At 37.9% G+C, this 22,690-nt stretch overlaps 1 protein-coding gene across 2 annotated transcripts in view; it reads right to left on the bottom strand.

The window, feature by feature from the left end:
- KCNH8 (potassium voltage-gated channel subfamily H member 8) overlaps window positions 1–22,690 on the bottom strand; it is a 369,992-nt gene that overhangs the window by 68,623 nt on the left and 278,679 nt on the right. For both annotated transcript variants that reach the window (XM_078072240.1, XM_036099185.2), the window contains exon 8: window positions 6,835–7,032. In XM_078072240.1, the coding sequence (XP_077928366.1) occupies window positions 6,835–7,032 (198 nt within the window). The remainder of the gene's footprint in view (window positions 1–6,834; window positions 7,033–22,690) is intronic.

Here is a 22,690-nt window from a genome sequence, read left to right as displayed (position 1 = left end):
GAACTGCAATATCCAGGTCAGTTTGGAAGTCATCATTCACTTTTCTTATTACTCCTAGCAAATCTGATGTATATAATTCTTAAAGTAGCATGCTAGGGCTGCTGCTGAGTGTGTGGGAGGCTCTTTTGCTTTGTGCAGGAATTTTGTATAAAATGCATTTTGTAAAATCTCGTCTTAACATCAGCTCTTGGGAGGAGGCCCCACAATTAGGGTCTCGGAAGAAAGTCAACAGACCTTTAATGAAAATGCATTCTTAGAGCGCTGCCTGGCTTTCTTTTTCGTTGTCTCCTTTTTCTTCCTCTTTGCCTTCTCCTTTCCCTTCCCATTTCTCTTCCCTTCCCGTCTCTTCCCTCCCCACTTCTCTCTCTGCATTGTGGGCAACACTGTTCTCCTGAGGTATAACATCCTTGCTGAGTTCTTCCGCCAACCACTTTGCAGGGCCTTCAGATTGTGTACCCCTGATATAAAAGGAGACCAGAGCTCAGGTTTTGGGTAATCTTAGCTGCCCTCCTCCTCTCTCCCACCTACTCACTGACCTGGAATTTTCCACGCCTGTTAGAGTACACTGGGTTGTGGATAGCAGATGGCAGAGAAAAGAGAGTGAGAACAATTTCCTAAATGACGAATTCAAATGGCAGTGTAGACATCTTTAAAAAGCCTGAATTTGTGAACACCATAGCCCATATGGGTCCAATAAAATTATGTCAGGAGAATATATATAGGATGAGAGGACCCAAGGAAAGCCTTAACTGTTACTAATTTCACTTTACCTTTTTCAGGACAACAATGCCTGATTTAAACGGAACATGTCCTCAGGGATGAGTCACCTTCTCTAGGAAGTTTTGTCTAACCTTCGAGCCTGACCCGACAGACCCATCAATTGGGGCTGACTTGTTAGGTGACAATGAGGCAGCTGTTACTAAATATGATAGAAGAGCTTTTAAAGAAATGGGGAAAAGTTCTAATATATTTTGTTTCGTAGCAAAAATGATATGCAGAGTTAATATAAATATTGTCGAAAAGAGGGTTTTATATATATATATATATATAGAGAGAGAGAGAGTTATATATATATAAGGCTGAAAAAACTATATTTTGGTAATGGGATTTTATGTAATTCTAATTTTTGTGTGGATTTTTCAGTCTTTTCTAAATGTGCATTATAATGGGAAAAATTAAAATGGAAAAAGAAAGAACATCATCTGCCCAAGTTTCTATTTTCATTACTAAACTGTGAACTCCTCGAAGGAAAGTATCATGTCTTAGTCATTTTTGTTTCCCCAGCATCTAGCACAGTGCCTGGCATAATTTAAGTGTGCCATAAATATTTTTGGAACTGAAGTGAACCTCTGGTCATTTGATACTTTCTTTAAAAAGTTTTGTAATCACAAGCAATTAGCTTAGAAAATGTATTATGAATAGTTCAGCCCCAAACCCATCCCTCCATCCCTATCCCATGCCCCAAAGGCAATCTTTTACAATTGTTTATTTTAGGTGTTCTTGTGATTATCACCAATATTTTAGACAACATAATTTTACTTCTATTGCTTGACTCATCATGTTAAGACAAGACCTAAAAACAACCTGACATAAAAGGTGAGAACTCAGCTCACTGTTTATCTACCTTCTCATCCCACACTTCGTAGTTATTCTTTTTTAGCTCATCTATTATAATTTGACAAAGAGAAATTAATATCAATGACACATCAAGAAAATTACAGAAATACTAAATGTACAGCTCATTGAGATTTCTTAAAGTGAATCACCCTCCCGATGAATAAACAGGATATTACCCCAGGCCTCCCTTGTGTCCCCTTCACAGACACTAACCAGCCCCATTACCAAAGGTAACCGCAGTTGTGAATTATATTGCAATCCATAAGCTTTGCCTACTTTTAAACTTTCTCTAAACAAAGTCATACAATATGTACTTTTTGGTGTCTGGTTTCTCTGCTTAGCATTGTTTGTAAAATTCATCCACGTGGTTGCATGATGTAATAGTTCATTCATTCTCATGACTGTATAGTACTCTATTGAATAATGATTTCACAATTTACTTATTTATTCTCCCATTAATGGGCATTTCCAGTTTGAGATTCTTACAATAACGCTCCCACAGGCATTTATTTGTCTTTTGATAAATATATATAAGTATTGGACGTGTTGAGTGGCAGAGTACAGGTATGTTCAGCTTTGGTAGATACCGACAAAATTATTGTACCACTTGCACTCCCGTCAACAGTATAGGAGAAGTCAAGATGTTCCATATCCTCTTAGACTTTTGGGTTGTCATTGTTTTTAAGAATAGCATTCCGGTGAATATAAATGCTATATAATTTTGATCTTAATTTACATGTCCTTGATGAATGATGTTGAGTACCTTTTTATATTTGTATTGTTTATTTATTTGGCATGGAAATCTGTGAAGTAATTTTTAAAGTTTTTATGCATTTTTGGATTGTCTGTTCTTATTGATTTGTAGACAGTATATATAATTGATAAGAGCCTTTTGTCAGAGAAATGTTTGCAAATACTTGCTCCTATCCTATGGCTCTCTTTACACTCTTAAATAATGTCTTTTGATAAATACAAATTCTGTAGTTCAACTTACCCATTTTTTCTTTTTGGTTAGGGCTCCAGCTGGAATTAATTTTAATGTACAGTTTTAGGAGGAGCCAAGATTGTTTTTCAACATGCAGATATACATTTGACCCAGCAACATTTATTGAAAGAATCATTATTCTCCCTTCATACCGCACGTCACCTATGTCATAAATAAAGTGGCCATATGTGCATGGGCCTATTTCTACACTCTTCTATTCCACTGGTTTATTTGTCTGTTCCTGAGCTAACACGTGCTTTCTTTTTCCTTTTTTTTTTTTTTTAAGATTTATTTATTTATTATTTTAGAGAGAAAGAGAAAGAGCTCTGGGGATGGGCAGAGGAAGAGAGAGAATCTCATGCAGACTCCCTGCTGAGCATGGAGCCAAACACGGGGCTCAAGCCCAGGACCCTGAGATCATGACTTCAACCAAAATCAAGAGGCGGACGCTTAACTGACTGAGTCACTCAGGTGCCCCTAACATGTGCTTTCTTAATTGCTGCAATGTTACAATGCATCTTGATATCTGTAATGCAAATCTAAGTGCTAATTTTGTTTTTTGTTACAATTGCTTTGACTAGTTTTAGCTCTGCATTTGCACTAATCCTTAGAAACGGCTTTTCATTTTTCAAACACACACACATACCCACCAACACACATAAACAGATATCTACTAGAATTTTCATTGGCATTGAATTGAATCTTTAGGTTAATTTGGGTAAATCTGATATATTTACAATATTGAGTCTTAAAACCATCACCATTGTATATCCTTCCATTATTTTAAACCATTTGTAAATTTTCTCACTAATGTTTTGTAGTTTTCTGTATAGTAGAATTGCACATTTGATATGTGAAATTTTTATAATTACTTCTTATATTTCATTTTCTAGCTGTTTGTTACTAGCATATAGAAATACTATTAATTTTTGCATATTGAACGTGTATCCGTCAGCTTTGCAATATTCGCTTAATTGTCATAGTTGTTTGAAACTTTTAAGGTTATTTTTCATGTTGGGTATTCTCAAAGTTCACATAGATTTGTCCAGGTATGGGTTTTTTTCTCATTATTTTTGCTGAATCTCTTGGATAGTTTTAAATATTCTTCCCATAAATCAATGGTTTGCACACATTGTCATTACAGATGTTCACATGAAATCTTCCCCTTTTTCCCACCTCCTCACTTAGCCAGTGAGTGCTTCTGCCCGAGATAATTATCTGGGGTTTTGGCAGTTACCTGAAACATTTAATATTGCTACTGCTTGCTTTTGTAGTAAATATTGCATCCCTGTCATTAGTAATTTCATTAGCTTTGGGTGGAGATTCCTAATAAGATACCTCAGACTTGATTCCATAGTAATATACACCTGAATTAAAAAAAAATAAATTATTTGTATATATTTGTAGAAATTAAGGGAATAAAATTAATTTATGGTATACAATAAAATGCATATTTTGTAAGAAGTTTGCTAGGTCTCAGTGAATCCTGGCATTTGAACTTACCAAACCTCCACTGCCTTATATCTAAATTAAGTTGTTAATAACTTCTATCTCATAGTATTATGAGAATTAAGTGAACAAAATGTTCCATATTGTGAGCGCTTCTGATTAGCTCTCAAAGTTATGTTAGTTAGTTAATTAGGAAATATTAAGATGCAGGTATCATTTCTTCTAGCCTAGGGTAATTGTCACAGTAATACAGAGTTATTTCCCACAAACACAAATTTGAGAAGCTTTAACTAATAAATTCAAGTTGCTTAGATGCCATTTGCCATTCAAAAATGATGGTTTCCTCAGTTCTATTCAAGTCACCTAAATGCTTTAATGCTCCTGACAAATGAACACTGGTTTCGCACCGAGATAACTTGATCAACGAACAATAAACAAGTGACAAAGTAACATTATCTGATTATTTCCCCTGTCTTTTGGCCCAGTGACCAGCATTGCTTTCTACTTACAGTGAATAGCAGGGGATAATTTATGCCTTACCCATTTCTGATGCAGGACCATTCACAATATAGTATGTGGATCAATAGAGAATAAAAGCTCAATTATCTAGCAGATTCTTGAAATGTCAAATCAGTAGGTTAAGCCTTGAGCCTTTGAACATTTCCTCGAATTTCCACCAGGAAGAGAAGAAACACGGGCAAATATTAAATAAGTATAAACTGTGTATATTGGCAAAATGCTTGTCATTTTGCTAAGCTGAAAGATAGGCAATCAAGGAGACTGGCAATTAGAGAAGTCATAATAGTGGGTATAAAACAGCCACCATGCTGTCTGGCACACTGTAGCTCTTCAGAAAATGAGAGTTGCTGTTCTCGGCTCCCTGGGCTGTTGCTGCTATATACCAGCCAAGAGCCTGCGACAATTGCTGCAGTCCCAGCACGCCATTTCAGCAACTCTGCCACAAGCACTGCCTTTCCAAGAAATTCTCCCCATCCCTGGCCCTTGCTCTGTCACTGCCTCTGAACTTCCTAACTGATGCGGCACGTAGCGTTTACCGCCTGCTATAATTAAAACTCTTTCCACGTCGTTCAGCCCATCTCTTCCAAACTGGATCCTAAGTTCCTTAAGGGAAGGGTTGGCCTGATACTCCTTTGATTTCGCCAGAGGCTGGAGGAGTCATTGCTTAAAGCCCCGCATACTCAGTTTATATCTCCCACGCAAGGAAGCTGGTAGGAACCATCCCCATTATAAGGTTCGAAACTCTGATAGCTGGGATTAAGGCCATTGAAAGAATACGATAAAACAGGCTTTTGGAGAGAAGCATATGGGGTAAAAAGCACTGATAGAACCCTAGTTGAAGAACTCTGGTCTAAGAAGAATGTTTACTTGATCCAGGTAAATATCCACATCTCCTACGACTCCACCAGAGCCGTCTTGTAATTCAGTAAGTTTCCGATTATGAATTTGTAGATGGAAGTAAGCATTTATCTAGGTTCAAACCTTGCCTCTTTTACTTACTGATGGTATGACATTGGGAAAGTTACTGTATTTCGCCAAGCTTTAGATTTATCATCTGAAAAGTGTGGATAAGAATGGTGTCAATCCTGTATAAGTTAGGAGGTTCAGAAAAGGGAAATTGAACTAAAGGTTTCAACAGAGGAAATTCCCTACAGAGAATTGGTTTTCCTGGGGCTAGAGAGCTAAATGAGCAAAAAGAGAGTATAGAGGTCATGTGGATATAATAACCACGAGAAGGAGCTTCTGTCCTTTGAGATGGATGGACAAGGGGAAGAAGTGCGCTTATCAGAACACAGAAGCCCAAAAGAGGAGCTGTGAGGAGCCGTTAGAAACCGGGGCTGTGACTTTGGCTGCTGAGGCTCTCCCAACTAACGCAGGGATCTCCAAGAAGATCCAGTGAGGCTGGTTCTGGGAGCTCCTGAAGATGCTCAACGCTGGGACCACTTGATGCTGACTGAGGCAGTCTGCCACTGAAGGTGCATCATACACGTCAGAAGCAGGCGGTCTCTCCCCACTTCCTGCTTTCCAGTCTCCCTCTGGCGCCCCTATGGGCGGAAGTAACGGAAGTCAGCTGGCAAAGAAAAACGAGGTTTGTAGAGTCCAAACTCCAGCATTACAAAGCACAGCCCAGAAGGTGGGTTTGGAGCTTGGAGACAATAGTATATTAGTTTGTCTATTTGTTAAATGGGATAGTAATAGTGCCCAACCCATAGATTTGCCTTTAGGATTACTCAGGGTATTGTACTGAAGCATTTAGCAGAGAGAATGGAACATAAAAACAATTTTAAAATATTAAATATTTATTATTGTATTGGGTGTTTTTCTTTGCTTTTGTTGTTATTTTTAACTAAGTGATATAGCAAACATCCTTAATGTACTATATTAGTATTAATAAAATTTGATAACACTGACCTGTTTGAAACTATAGAATGGAGTTTCAAACATATACCTGCAATTCAGACTCATGTAATTCATAAACACTAGGGGTAAACAGTACGCGGAGAAAACAATGTTCCTGTCCTTTCAAAATCAGCCATCAAGTAAATGGTTACTTCTTCATCTGTCCAGAAAATGGAATTCTTTGACATCATAGAATTTCACTGCTAATCTATATGTATATTAAAGTGTTTGTCACTGATTTTCTAACGAGTGCTTTTAGACTCTTCCAATTTAAATAATGTATCGCTATTGTGTTTTAGGACCGAGTAAACAGAACAGCAATGGTATGGCATTTTCTCTTGGTGTGAAAGAAGAATTTCCCTTACCACCAATCAGCATGGTGCAGATGGAGAAGATCTTTTCTGCATCTGTATTAGCAGAGACATTCCCAAACCCAACGCTGGTGAGGCTGCTGAGGGTGAAGTACAGAGCGGCAATATAAGCACTTCGGATGGACGGGCCCCCTAAGGTATTGTTGCCGTAGTATGGAGATTCTAGTCTCTTTCCCAACTCATGGAGCCAGCCTGCAATGGAAGAAAGAATGAGAACTTAAACCCAAAGAGTAAAGTCCCAGTATGAGCACCTGGCGGTAATGAGAAATGAACATTTAGGGACATACTAATTTGCTCAGAAGAAAGAAGAGAGAAAAGCTAAAAGGAAGTTGAAGGCAAGGAATGAGATTCCACTGCTACAAAAGCAAAAATACCACTTTTATGCAAGCTGTTCTGTTTAAGACACACAGCAGAGAGGTGGGCATTCAAGAGCAGATGGGTGGTCAAAGCTAAACAGGTTACACTAATGCAGATTACCTGCAGAGATAGAAACCAGCATTGCTAGTGTCAGCAACAGTGTTGTGTATTTCCTTCATGGTTAAGCTCCTTTCTCAATTGGAATTTTAAGAGACAATACCTAGTAGGTATTTTTCAACCCTACATGATGATAAATAGCAACAACCACAAGAATCTAGACTTCACACAGATGAGAAGCGCTTAATTTCCATCCTGCACAACCTTGCCCCATTTTATTCACTTGCGCTGACATCTAGTTGGCTTACAAATCTTAGCTCATGCTACCATCCTCAGGAGGCCTTCTCTGCAACCCCATTCTGCCATTTGGGGCTGGAGGGGAAAATCTGCACAACTAAGAGGTACCTGTAATAGAACTCGATGCCCCTTGCAGCTGTTTTATAGTCCTGGTGTATATATGTGTCCCAACTGATCAAATTAAGTGCTTTAAATATATGCAGTTTATTGTATGTCAATTATGCTGTCATAAAGCTGTAAAAAAAGCTACATTAATAAAGATGGGAAATAGCAAGTGTGATATTGACAATAATAGAATGGAAACACAACACAAAAACCACTTTAAAATCCTTTCTTGGAAATACTTATCCTCTAAAGTTTTGTATTCCAAATTCTGTCTCTCTCACTGTATGTGTGTATGTTAACAAAACACTGTGACATCATAGACTTTCAGCTGTGAAAGTCACACAGCTGAACCCATAAAGTTCATAAGACTTTTGTTAAGAGATATTATCCACTGACTACTACTTTCTTATAAACACTTCATTTAATGGCTGCCCCAGAAGAGATGAAAGTCAGTACACTTTTTAAGTAGTAATAATGCTGTCATTATCAACTAAAGTTATAGATCATGGAACTGTGCTAGGTAATTAAAATGCATATTTTAAACAACTGGGAACTCCTTGAGACCAAGGAGAATTGCTTAGTGGCAAGTATTGTGCCTTATTCACCCTGTGTGTCTAGAGAAGTATTTCTCAACCTTTATCTTGCCTCAGAAACATCTAAAGGGCTTGTTAAACAGAGATAGTCAAGTCCTATCCCTGGAATTTCCGGTACAGTTCAGGAGGCTGGGTGGGGGCTGAGAATCTGTCCTTGTAATAGGCTCCCACGTGATGCTGATGCTGCAGGTGGAGGGGACCATGCTTTGAAAAGCCACTACTCTAGAACGGTGGTTCTCAATGCCAGCCACGGCTGGGAATGCTTTGTACAAATACACTGCCCAAGTGCCACCTCCACCAACTGCATCAAATTTCTGTTGCCAAGACCAGGTACTGGCATTTTTTAAAAGTCCCCCAGTAGAATCTAATGTGAAGTTAGAACTTAGAATCCCTATTCCAGAACTTAGCAAAGCACTGACAAGAGTAAGGTTTAATAAATGTTATTTTAAAAAGTGAATGAATTAATGAATATATAAATGATTCTTGCACTCTGTCACAGTATGAGACAATATGATAACACTGATGCAATAAAACAGCATATGTGCATTTGTAAATTTGTACTAGAATAACAAATGTATGTTTTGATGATAGAGAATAATAATAAAATGCAAGTTAGACGTTATAAAAGGTGATGCTGTTAGTAAGCTATGACCATCTACTCTGTCGGGAAAGGCTTTGTGAAGGAATAAACTTTAGTGATGGGGTTCAGGGCAGGATGCCTCAGAATGTGCCACTTTGGCATGTGAATTACTTGAGTTGAAGGCAATCAAGGCTTAACAGACTCAAGAAGAGCCTTTTACTTCCCCCTCAACTACCTAAAAGAATTTAGTTATGGGGCCTGTACCAAGAAGAGAGCTATTACCAGGGTAACTTTTTACATCAGAACAGCAAACATTTGTTTACCAAACATTTGATCTTCTCATCCTCCAATGAATTGTCTTCCTTCTCTTTGAAGCCCCCTTTGCCTTAGCTCAGGATGGCATATAAGCCTCAATTGCCTGTCTTTGACCCTCTCAAGTCTATGTGAGCCTCCTATATATACTAAATTAAATTGTTTTTCTTCTGTTTGCTTGTCTTATGTCAATGTAATTATTAGGCCAGCCAAAGAACCCAAAAGGGAAGAAGGAAAAAATTTCCTCCCTGACAGATTCAACACAGATTTAAATATGGATTCTTCCATGTATAGGCTGTAGGAAGGACTAACTTCTCTGAGCTTCACTTTTCTCATCTGTAAAAACAAGGATACTGTCTAACTCGTAGGGCTGCTGTGAGTTAAATGAGGTGCCACACATGAAAATGCCAACCACTGTCACTGACAGAGGGTTAGTGCATCATATCTCTTTTGTCTCTCTTGCTTCTCTTACTTACATTGGAACAAGAAAGTACAAAATCCAGAAAGGTAAGAGAAAATAAGGGACCACCAGTGAACTGTAATGGAAAAGGAAGGTGGTGATCCCATGTATTCAGTAGAACTTAAGGTAGGGATTAGCATTTCCTACCTAATAGCAACAAGAGGGAGAAAATCCAGATGGCAGTAGTTCTTAAAATTGGGGAAGTTATGCACCCATTTGTGAATCTGCAAAAAGACATGATCCTTTTGTCAGAACAAAGTACATGTGAAGACACTTGTACCACTGTGTATTCATTTTCAGTTGGCTCATGGCTTCCTGAAGCCCTTTCATACATATCAGATTAAAAAGCTCTATTTTAGAAGTTTAAGTGAGGGGGAGGAGGAAGTGATAAAGGGCGATTTGATAAAACTTAGTTTAATCTTGTATAGAAAAAGATTTAGAAATAAAGACAACTTATCCAAGATTAATTGAAGAGATATCACAAAAACAAATCAAATGTGCATTTAAAAAATATTACTGGTATATTTATGTACACTGTAGGAAGACAGTCCAGACACAAAGGTAAAATCAGGAAGCAGAGATAACATCTGAATTTATCATCATATTTGGGATGCTGATTTCTCAGAATAGTGCCCTTGTAAGCATTTGATCCAAACATTGTCAAATATGAGAACCATAGGATGCTGAATGGCTAGTGGGTTGGCTATTTCTCATGTGTCTTCCAGCTTGTGCTCTGAAAGGGATGTCATGTTATTTCTACTGGACAAGGAAGTGATTAGAGGGGCTTGTCCCTTTGTTCCATATTGGTCATTTCTGCTAATTACTGGGAAGCTGAAAAATGTCATTTCGCCCAATGAGTAAATATTGCATGACCCAATTTTTGTTTTAACTGATGCACAGAGGAAGAAAAAATCAGAAACAATAAAGCTACTACTTCCTCATGGCTGAATCAGCTATACAATCAGACCATGAAGAAACAACTGGATCCATCTATTGATCTTGAATTAAGGTATTCATTTACTTACAGAAGCCAGTTTTCTCACCAAAAAAAAAAAAAAAAAAAAAAAAAGCAAACAAACCAACCCAGTCAATATTTTTGGTTAAATTCCTTAATTTGAACAAAAGTAAAACACTTAAGAATTCTCTGAAACAAATCGGTGTCCATATAAATTGATTTCTGTAATGAAGTAGGATAAAGGTTTGTATTAAGACATACAGATTATATTAGATTATATCCTCATCCAGTTCATGTTCATTTACAATGTGTGAAGCTATCTCAGAAGTGATTCAGGGAGCAAAACACAGAGGAACAACAAACCTACTTTTGTTGATATCTCTTTTCTGTCTAGCCAACTGTTCTGTCTATTTTCAGAAACATCTTGTTTTTTAAGAAAGGTTGCTACTAAACTGTGTTACAGCTGACAGAGTGAAAGCAATAATGATGATGACAAAACTTGGTAACACGGAAAGGAGGTAACACCCACAAATCCAGGGAGTGGCTCTGTGGGCTAAATAAAACTTTTTCACAGAACAGCTTGTCCAAAATGAGAGCACATGTTCACTGTAACAAGACAACATGTCATTGTACTGTACAGAAGAAACAGTTTAACCAATTTGGAAGCCAATCTTTTTTTATGCTGGAGAAACTCGTCTCTAAAGGAAGGGATGTCCTAGAACAATCTGTCTGCTTCTGCTCAATTTTTTTTTTTCTAAAGAACATTTGAAGGAAAAAACATACACAACATAAAGTAGAATCTAAATATACTGAATACATTGCCCTCTGATAAAAACAAAAGATATCATAAAATAACCCTGTCATTAGTGAAATTGACTAGATAAATAAAAGTAGATTTGCGGAATAAAGATCAAAGATAGAATGACTCTTAATGATCACACCTAGAAGAGCCGGTAATTTAGTATAATTCAATCGATATATTTTTCATTGCATGCTTACCATAGGCCCAATATTTTGCTTAATTACATACTTTTAACTCTAGATGGGAGTTTCTAATTGTTTTACTCTTTAGGTTTCCTGCATTAATTTACTCACTTTTATGATGCATGTGTGCGTGGTTTGTACAGGTGTGACTGCTACATACAACATACGGATTCTTGAAAAGTTCAGTTTAGGTTAGCATTTGGTAAATTAACAGGTACTTTAGGTTTAATGAAAGAAATAGGAGCATGTTATTTAAGGAAATCCTATGGTGAATTTCTTTATCATATAAAATACCCTAGTAATACGAAAAACTACCCAGTAAAATATAAGCTTATTAAATCAGATTTATATGTGTGTTAAGATGTGTTTGTACGGATAGGGAAAAGAGAGAAGGGACTAGCACATACATTATCACACCTATAATTCAAAATGGTACTTTACTTAATTCGGTATGAATGAACCATGTTGTATCAGGATTTAGCTAGAGGCAAGAACAGAGCCCATGGTAGGGTTTTCTTGTTACTAAGTTGGCACATGGTTTACATTTTACTGAGAACTTTCTGTGCTCCAGACACTCTACTAGGGCAATACATCTTCCATCTTATTTACAGGCACTAACTCTATGGAATAGGTACGATTATCATCCATATTTTGGTCCATTATTTCATTAGTCATTATAACAATTTAGAAATTATTATCCCCATTTTAAAGATGAGAAAGCTAAGGCTCAGAGAGATTAAATAACTTGCTCAATATGGCGGTATCAGGATTTTAATCCAGATATGTGTGCTGTTGGAGCCCAAGTTCTTGACCACTATGCACAGTACTTGAATGTGCTGTAGACCCAAGAGTATTAATGTTGCAGTATACCTGAATGCCTTTACAAGCGAGGTGCCATTCTTTATTATGGTATACATACATGATAAGAAAGAAAGAGTCTTACACTGGGGAGGGTATGTGTTCTGGTGAGCGCTGTGAATTGTGCAAGACTGTTGAATCTCAGATCTGTACCTCTGAAACAAATAATGCAATATATGTTAAGAAAGAAAAAAAGAAGAAGAAGAATGTAGCAGGAGGGGAAGAATGAAGGGGGGGAAATCGGAGGGGGAGAAGAACCATGAGAGACGATGGACTCTGAAAAACAAACTGAGGGTTCTAGAGGGGAGGGGGGTGTGAGGATGGGTTAGCCTGGTGATGGGTATTGAGGAGGGCACGTTCTGCATGGAGCACTGGGTGTTATGCACAAACAATGAATCATGGAACACTATATCTAAAACTAATGATGTAATGTATGGGGATTAACATAACAATAAAAAAATTAAAAAAAAAAAAAAAGAAAGAAAGAGTCTTAGTTAAGGCTCCTCAGAAGCAGACCCTGAGACATGACTTTAACTCTAAGTAATTTATTTAAGTATTGAGCCCAGTAAATATTTTTAGAAGAGAATAGGGAAGGGACACAGAGAGTGGAGGATCCAATGAGGTATGCCTAATCAAGCAAGTTATTGCTAGAGGCAATTGGAGCTTAATCTCACTGGAGAACCTCTGGGACCAGTGTGGAACATACCCCATGTTGGAACAGGGGAATATATACACCAACTATCAGCCATCATTGATTGAGAGTGGCTCCGAGGGAGTGTGAATTCCCCACCATTGCCATGACTGCTAGCAAAGGAGCCTTCTACCTTCTTCATCAGAAGACAGTGCCTCAGGCATAGATACAGATCCTAAGGGTGGGAATCATACAGATTGAGCGGACATCGTGGAGTATCAACAATATTTTTGACAGCAGTCAACACTTACTAAATGTTAAGTATTTTACTAGGCTTTCACATAACATTATTTTCATATGACTATCATAATTACTCTGCCTTTTTTTTTTTTTTTTTTAAAGGATGGAGTCCCAACAGAGAAGTTAGCAATTTTCTCCCTTCTTTTAGGGAGTTTTAGAACTGAGAGGCAAATCCATACCTTTCAAACTAAACATCCATGCTCTTTCTGCTATATTAACTCTTATAAAGAAGTAATCATTTTAAATGATCTTTATAACTGTGCTTGTTCAAACCATTATTAAATAAGTTTGCATTTCCAGTGGCCATTTTGCTTAGAGCAGTGGATTGTGTCCCAAAGGCACATATCATATCAGAGAAAAGAGAAGAATAATCCAAACATAATCCACATTGTAGACATGGGATAACATGGCATTTAAAACCTGAATATTACTTCAACAGGGATCAAGAGGCTTCTAATGTAAATTCCAAGCATAGAAAATACTATAGTTAACATTTGCTTCCCCTCCCTCCATACGTAATCCTTCTGGACTTCATTCAGATGAGAAGTAGAAAAGTACTATGAGTCTTATGAGTCCTAAGGCAGGAGGTGTATGACTGGGGCAGGCAAAGCAGTGAGAGACAATGACCGTGGCACACAACATGAGAACTTCTCTGGTCTCTTCAGCCTCCCACAAGGGGCTAAGGTGTGGGCCTGCCCAGCTGCAGGGGTGATTGAGAGATATGAAGATAGGTGTCAGAAGTCTGAGTGTGTGCATGTGTTTATGTGGGTTTGTGGGGGTGGTGATGATGTGGCAATGGAAAGCCAAAGCATTTGTGAGGTATTATATCTACTGTTATACACATTCAAAAAAGAGTTGTTAGCCCCAAACAAAATATTACAAAAAAGCTTAAGATTTCATCTCCATTGTCTCTTAAAATATCTATATATTTGTCTCCATTCCTTAAGGTTCAACTAGCACCTGTCACTATAAGTTTTTGTTTTGTTTGTTTTTTGATTTCAACAAACTTTTTATTTTGGGATAATTTTGACTAATACAAAAGTTGCAAGGAGTACAAAGAATCCCTGTATATCCTTCACCCAGTTTCCCCTAATATTAATATCTTAATGTTTATCAAACTATGAAATTAACATTGATACATTACTAATAACTAAACTATGGAATTTCTATATTTTAATGTAAGAAATAGAGTTAAGAAGTTCAGAGACTTAGATTCCAGAACTCATTCTCCACCTTCCACTCCAACCGCACGTTACAGGATGTGACCGTGGATGAGACTAGAAGGACACCAGGCTACAGTGGTATTTGATACTGATTTGTTGATTCCATTAAGGAAAAGGCATCAGTAAATCTGAAGTCCCAATTTGAACAGGAACTCCATCACTTGGAGTTTCCACTAATCACGCATTTTGGTTCTCATAAACCAAGAGGTGTCTTACATTTCTGAAATGGTTTAACTTACTCTCGAGGTAAAAGTCTGAAACAAAAAGGATTAACCATACAATGATATAGACTGGACTCTGAGTCAGGAAATGAGGGTCCTAATCTTGGTCCTGCCATTAATTAATTAAGTTGATGTATGATCCTTTATGCACCAGTTAGCCTTTCTGGTCTTCCATTTTTCCATCTTGAATATGAGGTGATTGGATTGAGTAATCTCTTTTTCTGTAATCTTTTAGTAATCTTTCTCAGATCTAAGATTTTATGAAATAAGATCCTGTAACGTTTCATCACAAATGGCTGACTTTCTTAAAGCAAAATGCTTGTGTAATAATCCATGATCTTATGGATTCATCTCTTATTTGTTTTTAATTACTTGAGTGATGACCCATCAGCAAATATTGATAGGATAAGGATGGAAGGTTTTCACATTTTGATGCATGTATCATTTCTGCTCTATTTCCACTGCTGAACAATTTTTCAGAAGCAATTTTATGTGATATTGGTACTGTCAAGAAAAAAATGTACCACTTGTGCTAAAACCAGTCCAGAGTTTGCCAGTCCTCTAAAGTCTACTTGAATATTAAATTTGTATAAAAGAAATTTCCTGAATATTGATTACTAAGGTATAGCATTTCACTTAAGCAATGATGAATTTAAAGGTTATACACTATGGTAAACTATCAAAACAGACCATCATCACATGCAGCAAAAAACCAAAACCAAACCAAACCAAACCAAACAAACACACTCTAGAAAGAACGAGAAATGTGCAACGACCTGAAACCACAGTTGAGCAGCTACTGTAGAGTTTTCTGACTGATCCTAACGAAGAGGAAGTACAGACCATCTGTTTCCAACCAACTGAGGTACTTCCAGATGCCTCTCAAATCTTGGCTAAAAAAAGAGGAAATTCTAACAAAGATTAGGCTCATGGCTAAGTTAACAGAACATAAACTATGAACTAACTGTCCTATATAAAATGCTCATACAGTTCACAGTGCTTTCGGATCTGCCTCAACATGAGCATTTTTTCCTGAGTAATTGCTCATATGTTTTTCATGGCTTAATGAGTTTGTGAGACATACGTTGGTGTCTGAGCTCAGAGTATCATTTATAAAGACAACAACTTGTCACTCAGTAAGAAAATTCTAATCCAAAGCACTCATCCTTTGCACAAAGGGACAAAAACATGTTTCAGGAAAATAATTTCAGATGAAAATAATTGAATCCAGCCAAGTAATTTTACTTTTCTGGTATGCTAAAATTTATTCTCATTATCTGCCCCCAATTGCCTTTTTGTTCTCTCTTTTCTCTCAAAGATTCAGAGTTGCTACAAACCGAGGGAAGAAAAATGAATCGACACGTCCCACGTTTGCAAACCATTTCTCAGCTGTAGTAGTTGCCTGGCAGTCATTTAAATTAGAATAGGCTCTGACATCCATTAAAAAGGAATCTCAAGTTTCTCTGGTTTGTAGAACTTCAGAATAAAGTTCTAATTACATTTCTTCCAAATGCATTAAAGGAGATACATTTTCTAACATCTCAATTATAAAAGTAACTCAAATAAGTTAAACCATAAAATATGCTGGAATGTTGCATTCAAATACCCCATTAAAGAGTCCTCTGGATTTTATTTACCTTTACTTGGTATTGGGAATGTTCTAAAGGCATTCTCTTCAAGTTTCTAGGAAATGCCCACGTGTCAAAACACCAACTTTGAGGTGTCAGCCTTTGTTCTCCTCTAGAAGAGTTGATTCTGACTCATATGTCCAGTAATGCCTTTGAAAACATATAACTAACTTTGTTTGATGGCTTGATGGGGAATGAAATACAATAAGTGGTGGGAGTTTGCATGAACATTTCAAAATAAGTTTTTAGCCAGCACGTGGCTGAGTGATCGCATATGAAGTTAACACAGGGCAACGGGGTGTGCCCGAGACACCTACAGGTGGCGTGGAAATTTTTACAAATGAGACGTAGACAGAGTGGCCAGAGACAACCAATCAAGGAACAAGAGATGCAGGGAGAATGCAGAAGAGAAACATGACAACAGAGAAATGTGTGCGACCAGGGAGTCCAGTAAACCTGGATAATCCAGAAGGCAAGCAATGCAGCATAGGAAAGTGCTACTTAGTTGTGTGATGTTGGCTAAGTCACTCATCCTCTTGGGCCCTAGTCTCCTCCTGGCTAAAATGAAGAACATGACAGTAACTCACCTCATAGGCTGTGGTGACGTCAAGTGACACAGGTCACATAGAGGGCTTAGCAGAATGCAGGATTAAACATAGCAAGCACTAGATAAAAACTATTCTTATTGTTGCTGCTGTTGTTTGAAAGAAATGAAGGTTTTCTGTCTTACTGAAAGTAATGCAAACTTCTAAAATTACTGAAGACTGGTATAAAATATTAACCCAGCATATCATTTTCATCCATAGAAAATAATGAACACAGTAGCAGAAATAATGTACACAATCACATCATTCTTGCAAATCAGGGATTTTGCACCATTCATATTACAAATGCCACTTTCCATCATGAGGTACTGAAGACATGAAATGTGTAGGACATAGGCTCTGAATATTTTGTCATCAATTTGCTTTACCGTTACTTGACTTGTTATGGTAAAAACAGTTTGTCATAATATTCTTGCTTGTGCCTTTGTGTCTGGAAACCACACACCGATCACACGATGTGCTGAATATTTTATATAGTATTTAATTTAATCCTCTATTGTGTAACAGTTTCTTACAACTATAAGAGCCAAGCATTATAATCTAAAATGCTGATATTAAAATATTAGTACTTGGAAAGGCCAAGTCAAACATGACCAAGAGTAGACATCTGTTAAGAAGGACCAGCTTTTGAGTCTGGGTTTGTCTGAGTTGAGAGTTTTTACACTTGTTAATATGACATGCTACCTCCTGATCCTCCTTGTCAGTCAAGGTTTTGGTATTAGCACACTCCTGATCGTCTTCATCTCTCTCATAGAAAGGGCTGCCCCAGTTGATTTTTCTGTGTAATTGCTATTCCCTTCCACCTGGAAATAGAAATTTCCCATACTGTCTTCTGCTGCTTATAGTCACCATCATCTAGCACGTGTGGTCTGGAGAGGTGGCGTTATTTTTATTTTGAGCCTGGAAACTTTTGTGATGCTCTTCGCTGCCCCACCACCCCCACCAGAAGCCTTAGCTATTATTCCAAAGGTGGTTGGCAGGGATTGATGTGTTAACGGTCAGTGTAAGCAAAAGCTTGGGGAATGTGAAAGCTTTTTGGATCTGTAGATTGAACTCTCAGCAAGTCCCCAAGGTTTCATTTTCCAGGAATAGAACTCTTTGGTTACCCTCACGTGGACTTTGCAAGAGACTTTATATAGGTCAGGCCCATGCTGTGGAGAAATTAGAGACCACACAGCTTTTGTTTTTCTTATGAAAACCCGCTTTCCTACATAGTTTCTTAGACCTTATTAAAAATATTAGATAAACTAAGCACTTGGAATCATGTTTTAACCATCCCATTCATTGGCATCTGACTTTTCATTTCACCCGCAGACACCAACTCTGTTTACAAATTCATTATTTGGCAACCGTAATGCCTTTGTAATGGATTTGAAACAATGGAAGCAAGGGCAAGAGATGGTTTAGTCTCCAGCCCGGCAAGCAAAAGTTGGTTTAACTCACATTGTACTCAAACTACAGTATGTAGTTTATTTACATATTTGCCTAAGTCCTACCCTAGCAGTTTGGGGGAAAAAATGTGTTTATACTTTCATTGGATGATATCTTCTGAAATACTTTAAGTCCCATTTCTTTTTTTTTTTAAGATTTTATTTATTTATTTGACAGAGACACAGGGAGAGAGGGAACACAAGCAGGGGAAGTGGGAGAGGGAGAAGCAGGCTTCCTGCTGAGCAGGGAGCCAGATGCGGGGCTCGATTCTAGGACCCCGGGACCATGACCTGAGCTGAAGGCAGACGCTTAACGACTGAGCCACCCAGGCACCCCTCCTTCAGTCCTTTTTCTGGATAACATGTTTCAAATGCCATGGGGCAGGTTTTATAGGTGTCATTCAGGGAGAAAGCTGTCCCACTCTGGGCATATAGCAAAGGTGGCAAGAGGCATGCAGTGATGGAAACAGGGAAGTCCAAGGACACCAGAACATCCGGAGAGAAAGTGGCAGGAAGCAGCAGTAGCATGCGCAGGCAGGGATGAGGGAGCAGTGCGGGGCCCTGGTGAGCACAGGCGGTGGCGGAGGCAGGATTTGGCTCCCAGTTCCAGTTGCTGAAGAGTTACCCTGTAGTCACAGTCCTGGCTCTCTCTAAGACTAGGGTTGAGCCCAGTCTGGCTCCCCTGGTTCCCCACCCTTTGGCCCTATTTCTACTCTCTTCTTCCAAAATATAGTAACATTTCCAATGTTTAAAAATACAATTGTCAAGGCCTCAGCTGCAACTCCACCCACTTTAGGAGGTCGCCTTTTTCAAGGTCATAGGACGCCAATTCCTTTCCCTGGTTTCCCTTTTCCGAACATCCCGCAGATGGTTCATGTCTATCTTTGATGTTTTGTCTCAGAATTGAATGCAGTCCATTTTTGTATTTTGGTTTTTTTCGTTTGTTTGTTTTGGTCAGCAATTGTGCCTTCATGACAAGACTCGGTTCCTGAATGAAATCTTGCCATTTGCAACGACGTGGATGGAACTGGAGGGTATTATGCTGAGCGAAATAAGTCAATCAGAGAACAACATGTATCATATGACCTCACTGATATGAGGAATTCTTAATCTCAGGAAACAAACTGAGGGTTGCTGGAGTGGGGGGTGGGGTGGGAGGGATGGGATGGTTGGGTGATGGACACTGGGGAGTGTATGTGCTATGGTGAGCGCTGTGAATTGTGCAAGGCTGTTGAATCATAGATCTGTACCTCTGAAACAAATAATACATTATATGTTTAAAAAAAAGAAGAAGAAGAAGATAGCAGGAGGGGAAGAATGAAGGGGGGGATATCGGAGGGGGAGACGAACCATGAGAGACTATGGACTCTGAAAAACAAACTGAGGGTTCTAGAGGGGAGGGGGGTGGGGGGATGGGTTAGCCTGGTGATGGGTATTAAGGAGGGCATGTTCTGCATGGAGCACTGGGTGTTATGCACAAACAATGAATCATGGAACACTACATCTAAAACTAATGATGGGTGATTAACATAACATAAAAAAAAAAAAAAAAAAGACTTGGTTCCTGAAAGCTCTGTTCTCACATCCAGTTTCCAGCCCAGTGTACATTCAGATCAATTCTCTTTCTTAATAGCCCCTAATCCATTCATTAACTAATTCACTCACTTAGCAAATATTTAGTAACCATGCATAATGCTTGAGATGGAGATGCTGTGTGAGATGTAAAGATAAACGAGCTGGATCATCACTGCCTTGCAGTATACTCAGGAAACTAATCATAGCATATGTTTGCCTGAACTCAGTGCCCTTTGCTGGAGCAATCAGAAATGGTTTAAAGAAGGAGAGTATTCAAATTGTACTGCAAAGAATAATAGAGATGGAGGGAAAGTGCATTTTGGGAAGCTGAATAAAGGCACTTGGCCAGGAGCACTTAATGCACGATGGGGAAAAGGAGTTTATGCAATTTGGCTGAAGTGAAGGGTATGGGAGAGGAAGTCATGAAAAGTATGTTTAACCTGCAAGTTTGCAAACTTAAAAATATCTTCCTTTTCTTCCAAGATATAAAAAATCAACAAAAGCAATCAACCAAAAGAAAAGTTGGGTTTAGACTGCTACATCAAGAACTAATGTTTGATATAATGGATAACTTTGTGGCAAGAATGTTAAGCCTTTGAATAAATTAACAGGAAAAGTTGTCAAATCATTCTCCTCTACGTATATGCATGTGTGTGTGTGTGTGTGTGTGTGTGTGAGAGAGAGAGAGAGAGAGAGAGAGAAATCACAAATAATATGGGGATGAATTTAGTATAATTCTTGCTAGAGTCAGGGGTGTTCCTTCCACTTTATTTTGAGAATACTCATAATGCAAAAAAATAATGCACATTCTTAAAATCTAGAGATAACTTTTGAAGAAACAATAAGGCAAAGCTACTGAGACCTTGAGAAACTGCTGGAGAAAGTTCTGGGGGTTCATCTTAGGGTCATTTGGTCTGACAAAGCTCAAGAAATGTAGAAGAAGGAGAGAGACTTTTCAGTCTTCAGACAGGCTCATATTGAAGAATTCGGGTTGTTGGCATTCAAGTCTTCTGCTGGTATCTAGATTATAACTTCTAATGATTATGAATCATCATCACTATGAGGCAACACTTACAAACATTTTTAAGGATTTTGCAAAACTCTTGCACCTCCAGTGATTTCATTTAGGACTTATTTTTATCCCCTCTCACTTTGCAGTAATCTATGTAATCAATCTTTCATTTCCATCGCTTAGCCCTCTGTTCCTCTCCTTCCCCTCCCACCACTGGAGGTCTTACTGCCCTTTAATCTCATCTGATTATCTGCCTGCAGCTCCCATTAGACCGCTGCTTCTTGAGAGTGGGAATTATCGTGGTCTTATACACTTGATTCCCAAGCCTAGCTCAGGGTGTGGCACCTAATACGCACTCAGTACATACTTATTAAGCGATAAAGCATATCCTTCTCAATCATAAAGACCACAGAATAGAGACACTTGCCATGAATACAAAACAGGCTTTGGGTTTGCAGAATGGCTTCGACTGCAGCCCCACTGACTACTTAACAATCTGACTTCAGGGCAGCTAGCCCTCTAAGTTCTGGTTCCTGCAACTGAAAAAGGAACTAAAAATGCCTTCTTGTTTGTTGAGAGGCTTGAAGAAGATAATTTTGTCAAACATCTGTCATGGTGCCTGGGGTATGATTACTGTGTGAAATGTTGGATCTTTTTCACCTTTTCTGCAGTCTTCCATCACTTTGTCACAAATAACTAGATGATTCCAAAACAAATTAGCTTTCTAAATTAGAAGATGTGTTGACAATTAATTTTCATCATATATCATGTATATAACTAAAAATGGACATATGCCAGTGGGGAAATTTGGGTGTTAGAAGAACGTGATCCATTAATATAGACAGTCAATAAAGTATATTGAGGCATCACCATCACTTAGCAAAACCATATGTTTCCTGATTGATTCCACTGAGGTGTCAAAAAATTTAAAGGACATGTTGACCCACTATTTGGATTGCAAAAACATTTGACGCTTCTCTCCATCTAGATGCCATCATGGTTCTATCTCATGCTCTTTGTTCCTTGTTCAAAGAAATAAACATATTTTAATTATGCTATCCAATTAATAAGCATGGTTAGTAGAAATGAAACAAATATAGTTGATGATGTTTACAACAGAGCATGTTCAAATTGGCTAGTTCCCAAAACAAAATGACCTGATCGAAGATAAACATTCTTTAGGAACACTTCAGACAGCAAACACTGATTGGGGACAAATTAGACACAGTAGAAATAATCAATAAAAAATAAAATTCACAATAGCTAAAACTGTGCAAAGTAAAATTGTTATTGATATATTGACATTCCAAAATTGAAGGAAGAATAAAATCTTCTTAACAAAAATTAGTTCTTTAAAACTTACATTGAGAAAATTGGACTTGGTAGAAATGTCACAAAAGAAAACTCATTCTACCTGTTGTGGGATTTGAAAAAATTGATTGATGAATTAAGTCTTTGGTGTAGTTTACATATAAAAAAACTTACCTTGATAAAAGTAATTTCAATAGAAATTTTAAAAAGGAAATGGAAAGGAATTATTTAATACTGCTGTATAGGTATTTGATACAAAAATTTTAAAAAGTATAATGAAGTTGTAGCAAGTGCTTTCTAGATGAGAAGTCAGAACTGTTGCTGTTCTAGTGAAAGTATCTGTATTACTAAGTATA

The sequence above is a fragment of the Halichoerus grypus genome, chromosome 1 (assembly GCF_964656455.1).
Source record: "Halichoerus grypus chromosome 1, mHalGry1.hap1.1, whole genome shotgun sequence".
In the NCBI taxonomy this organism is placed as follows: Eukaryota; Metazoa; Chordata; class Mammalia; order Carnivora; family Phocidae; genus Halichoerus; species Halichoerus grypus.
The sequence above is the reverse complement of the archived record's forward strand: the minus strand, read 5'-3'. Positions and strand labels throughout refer to the sequence as shown.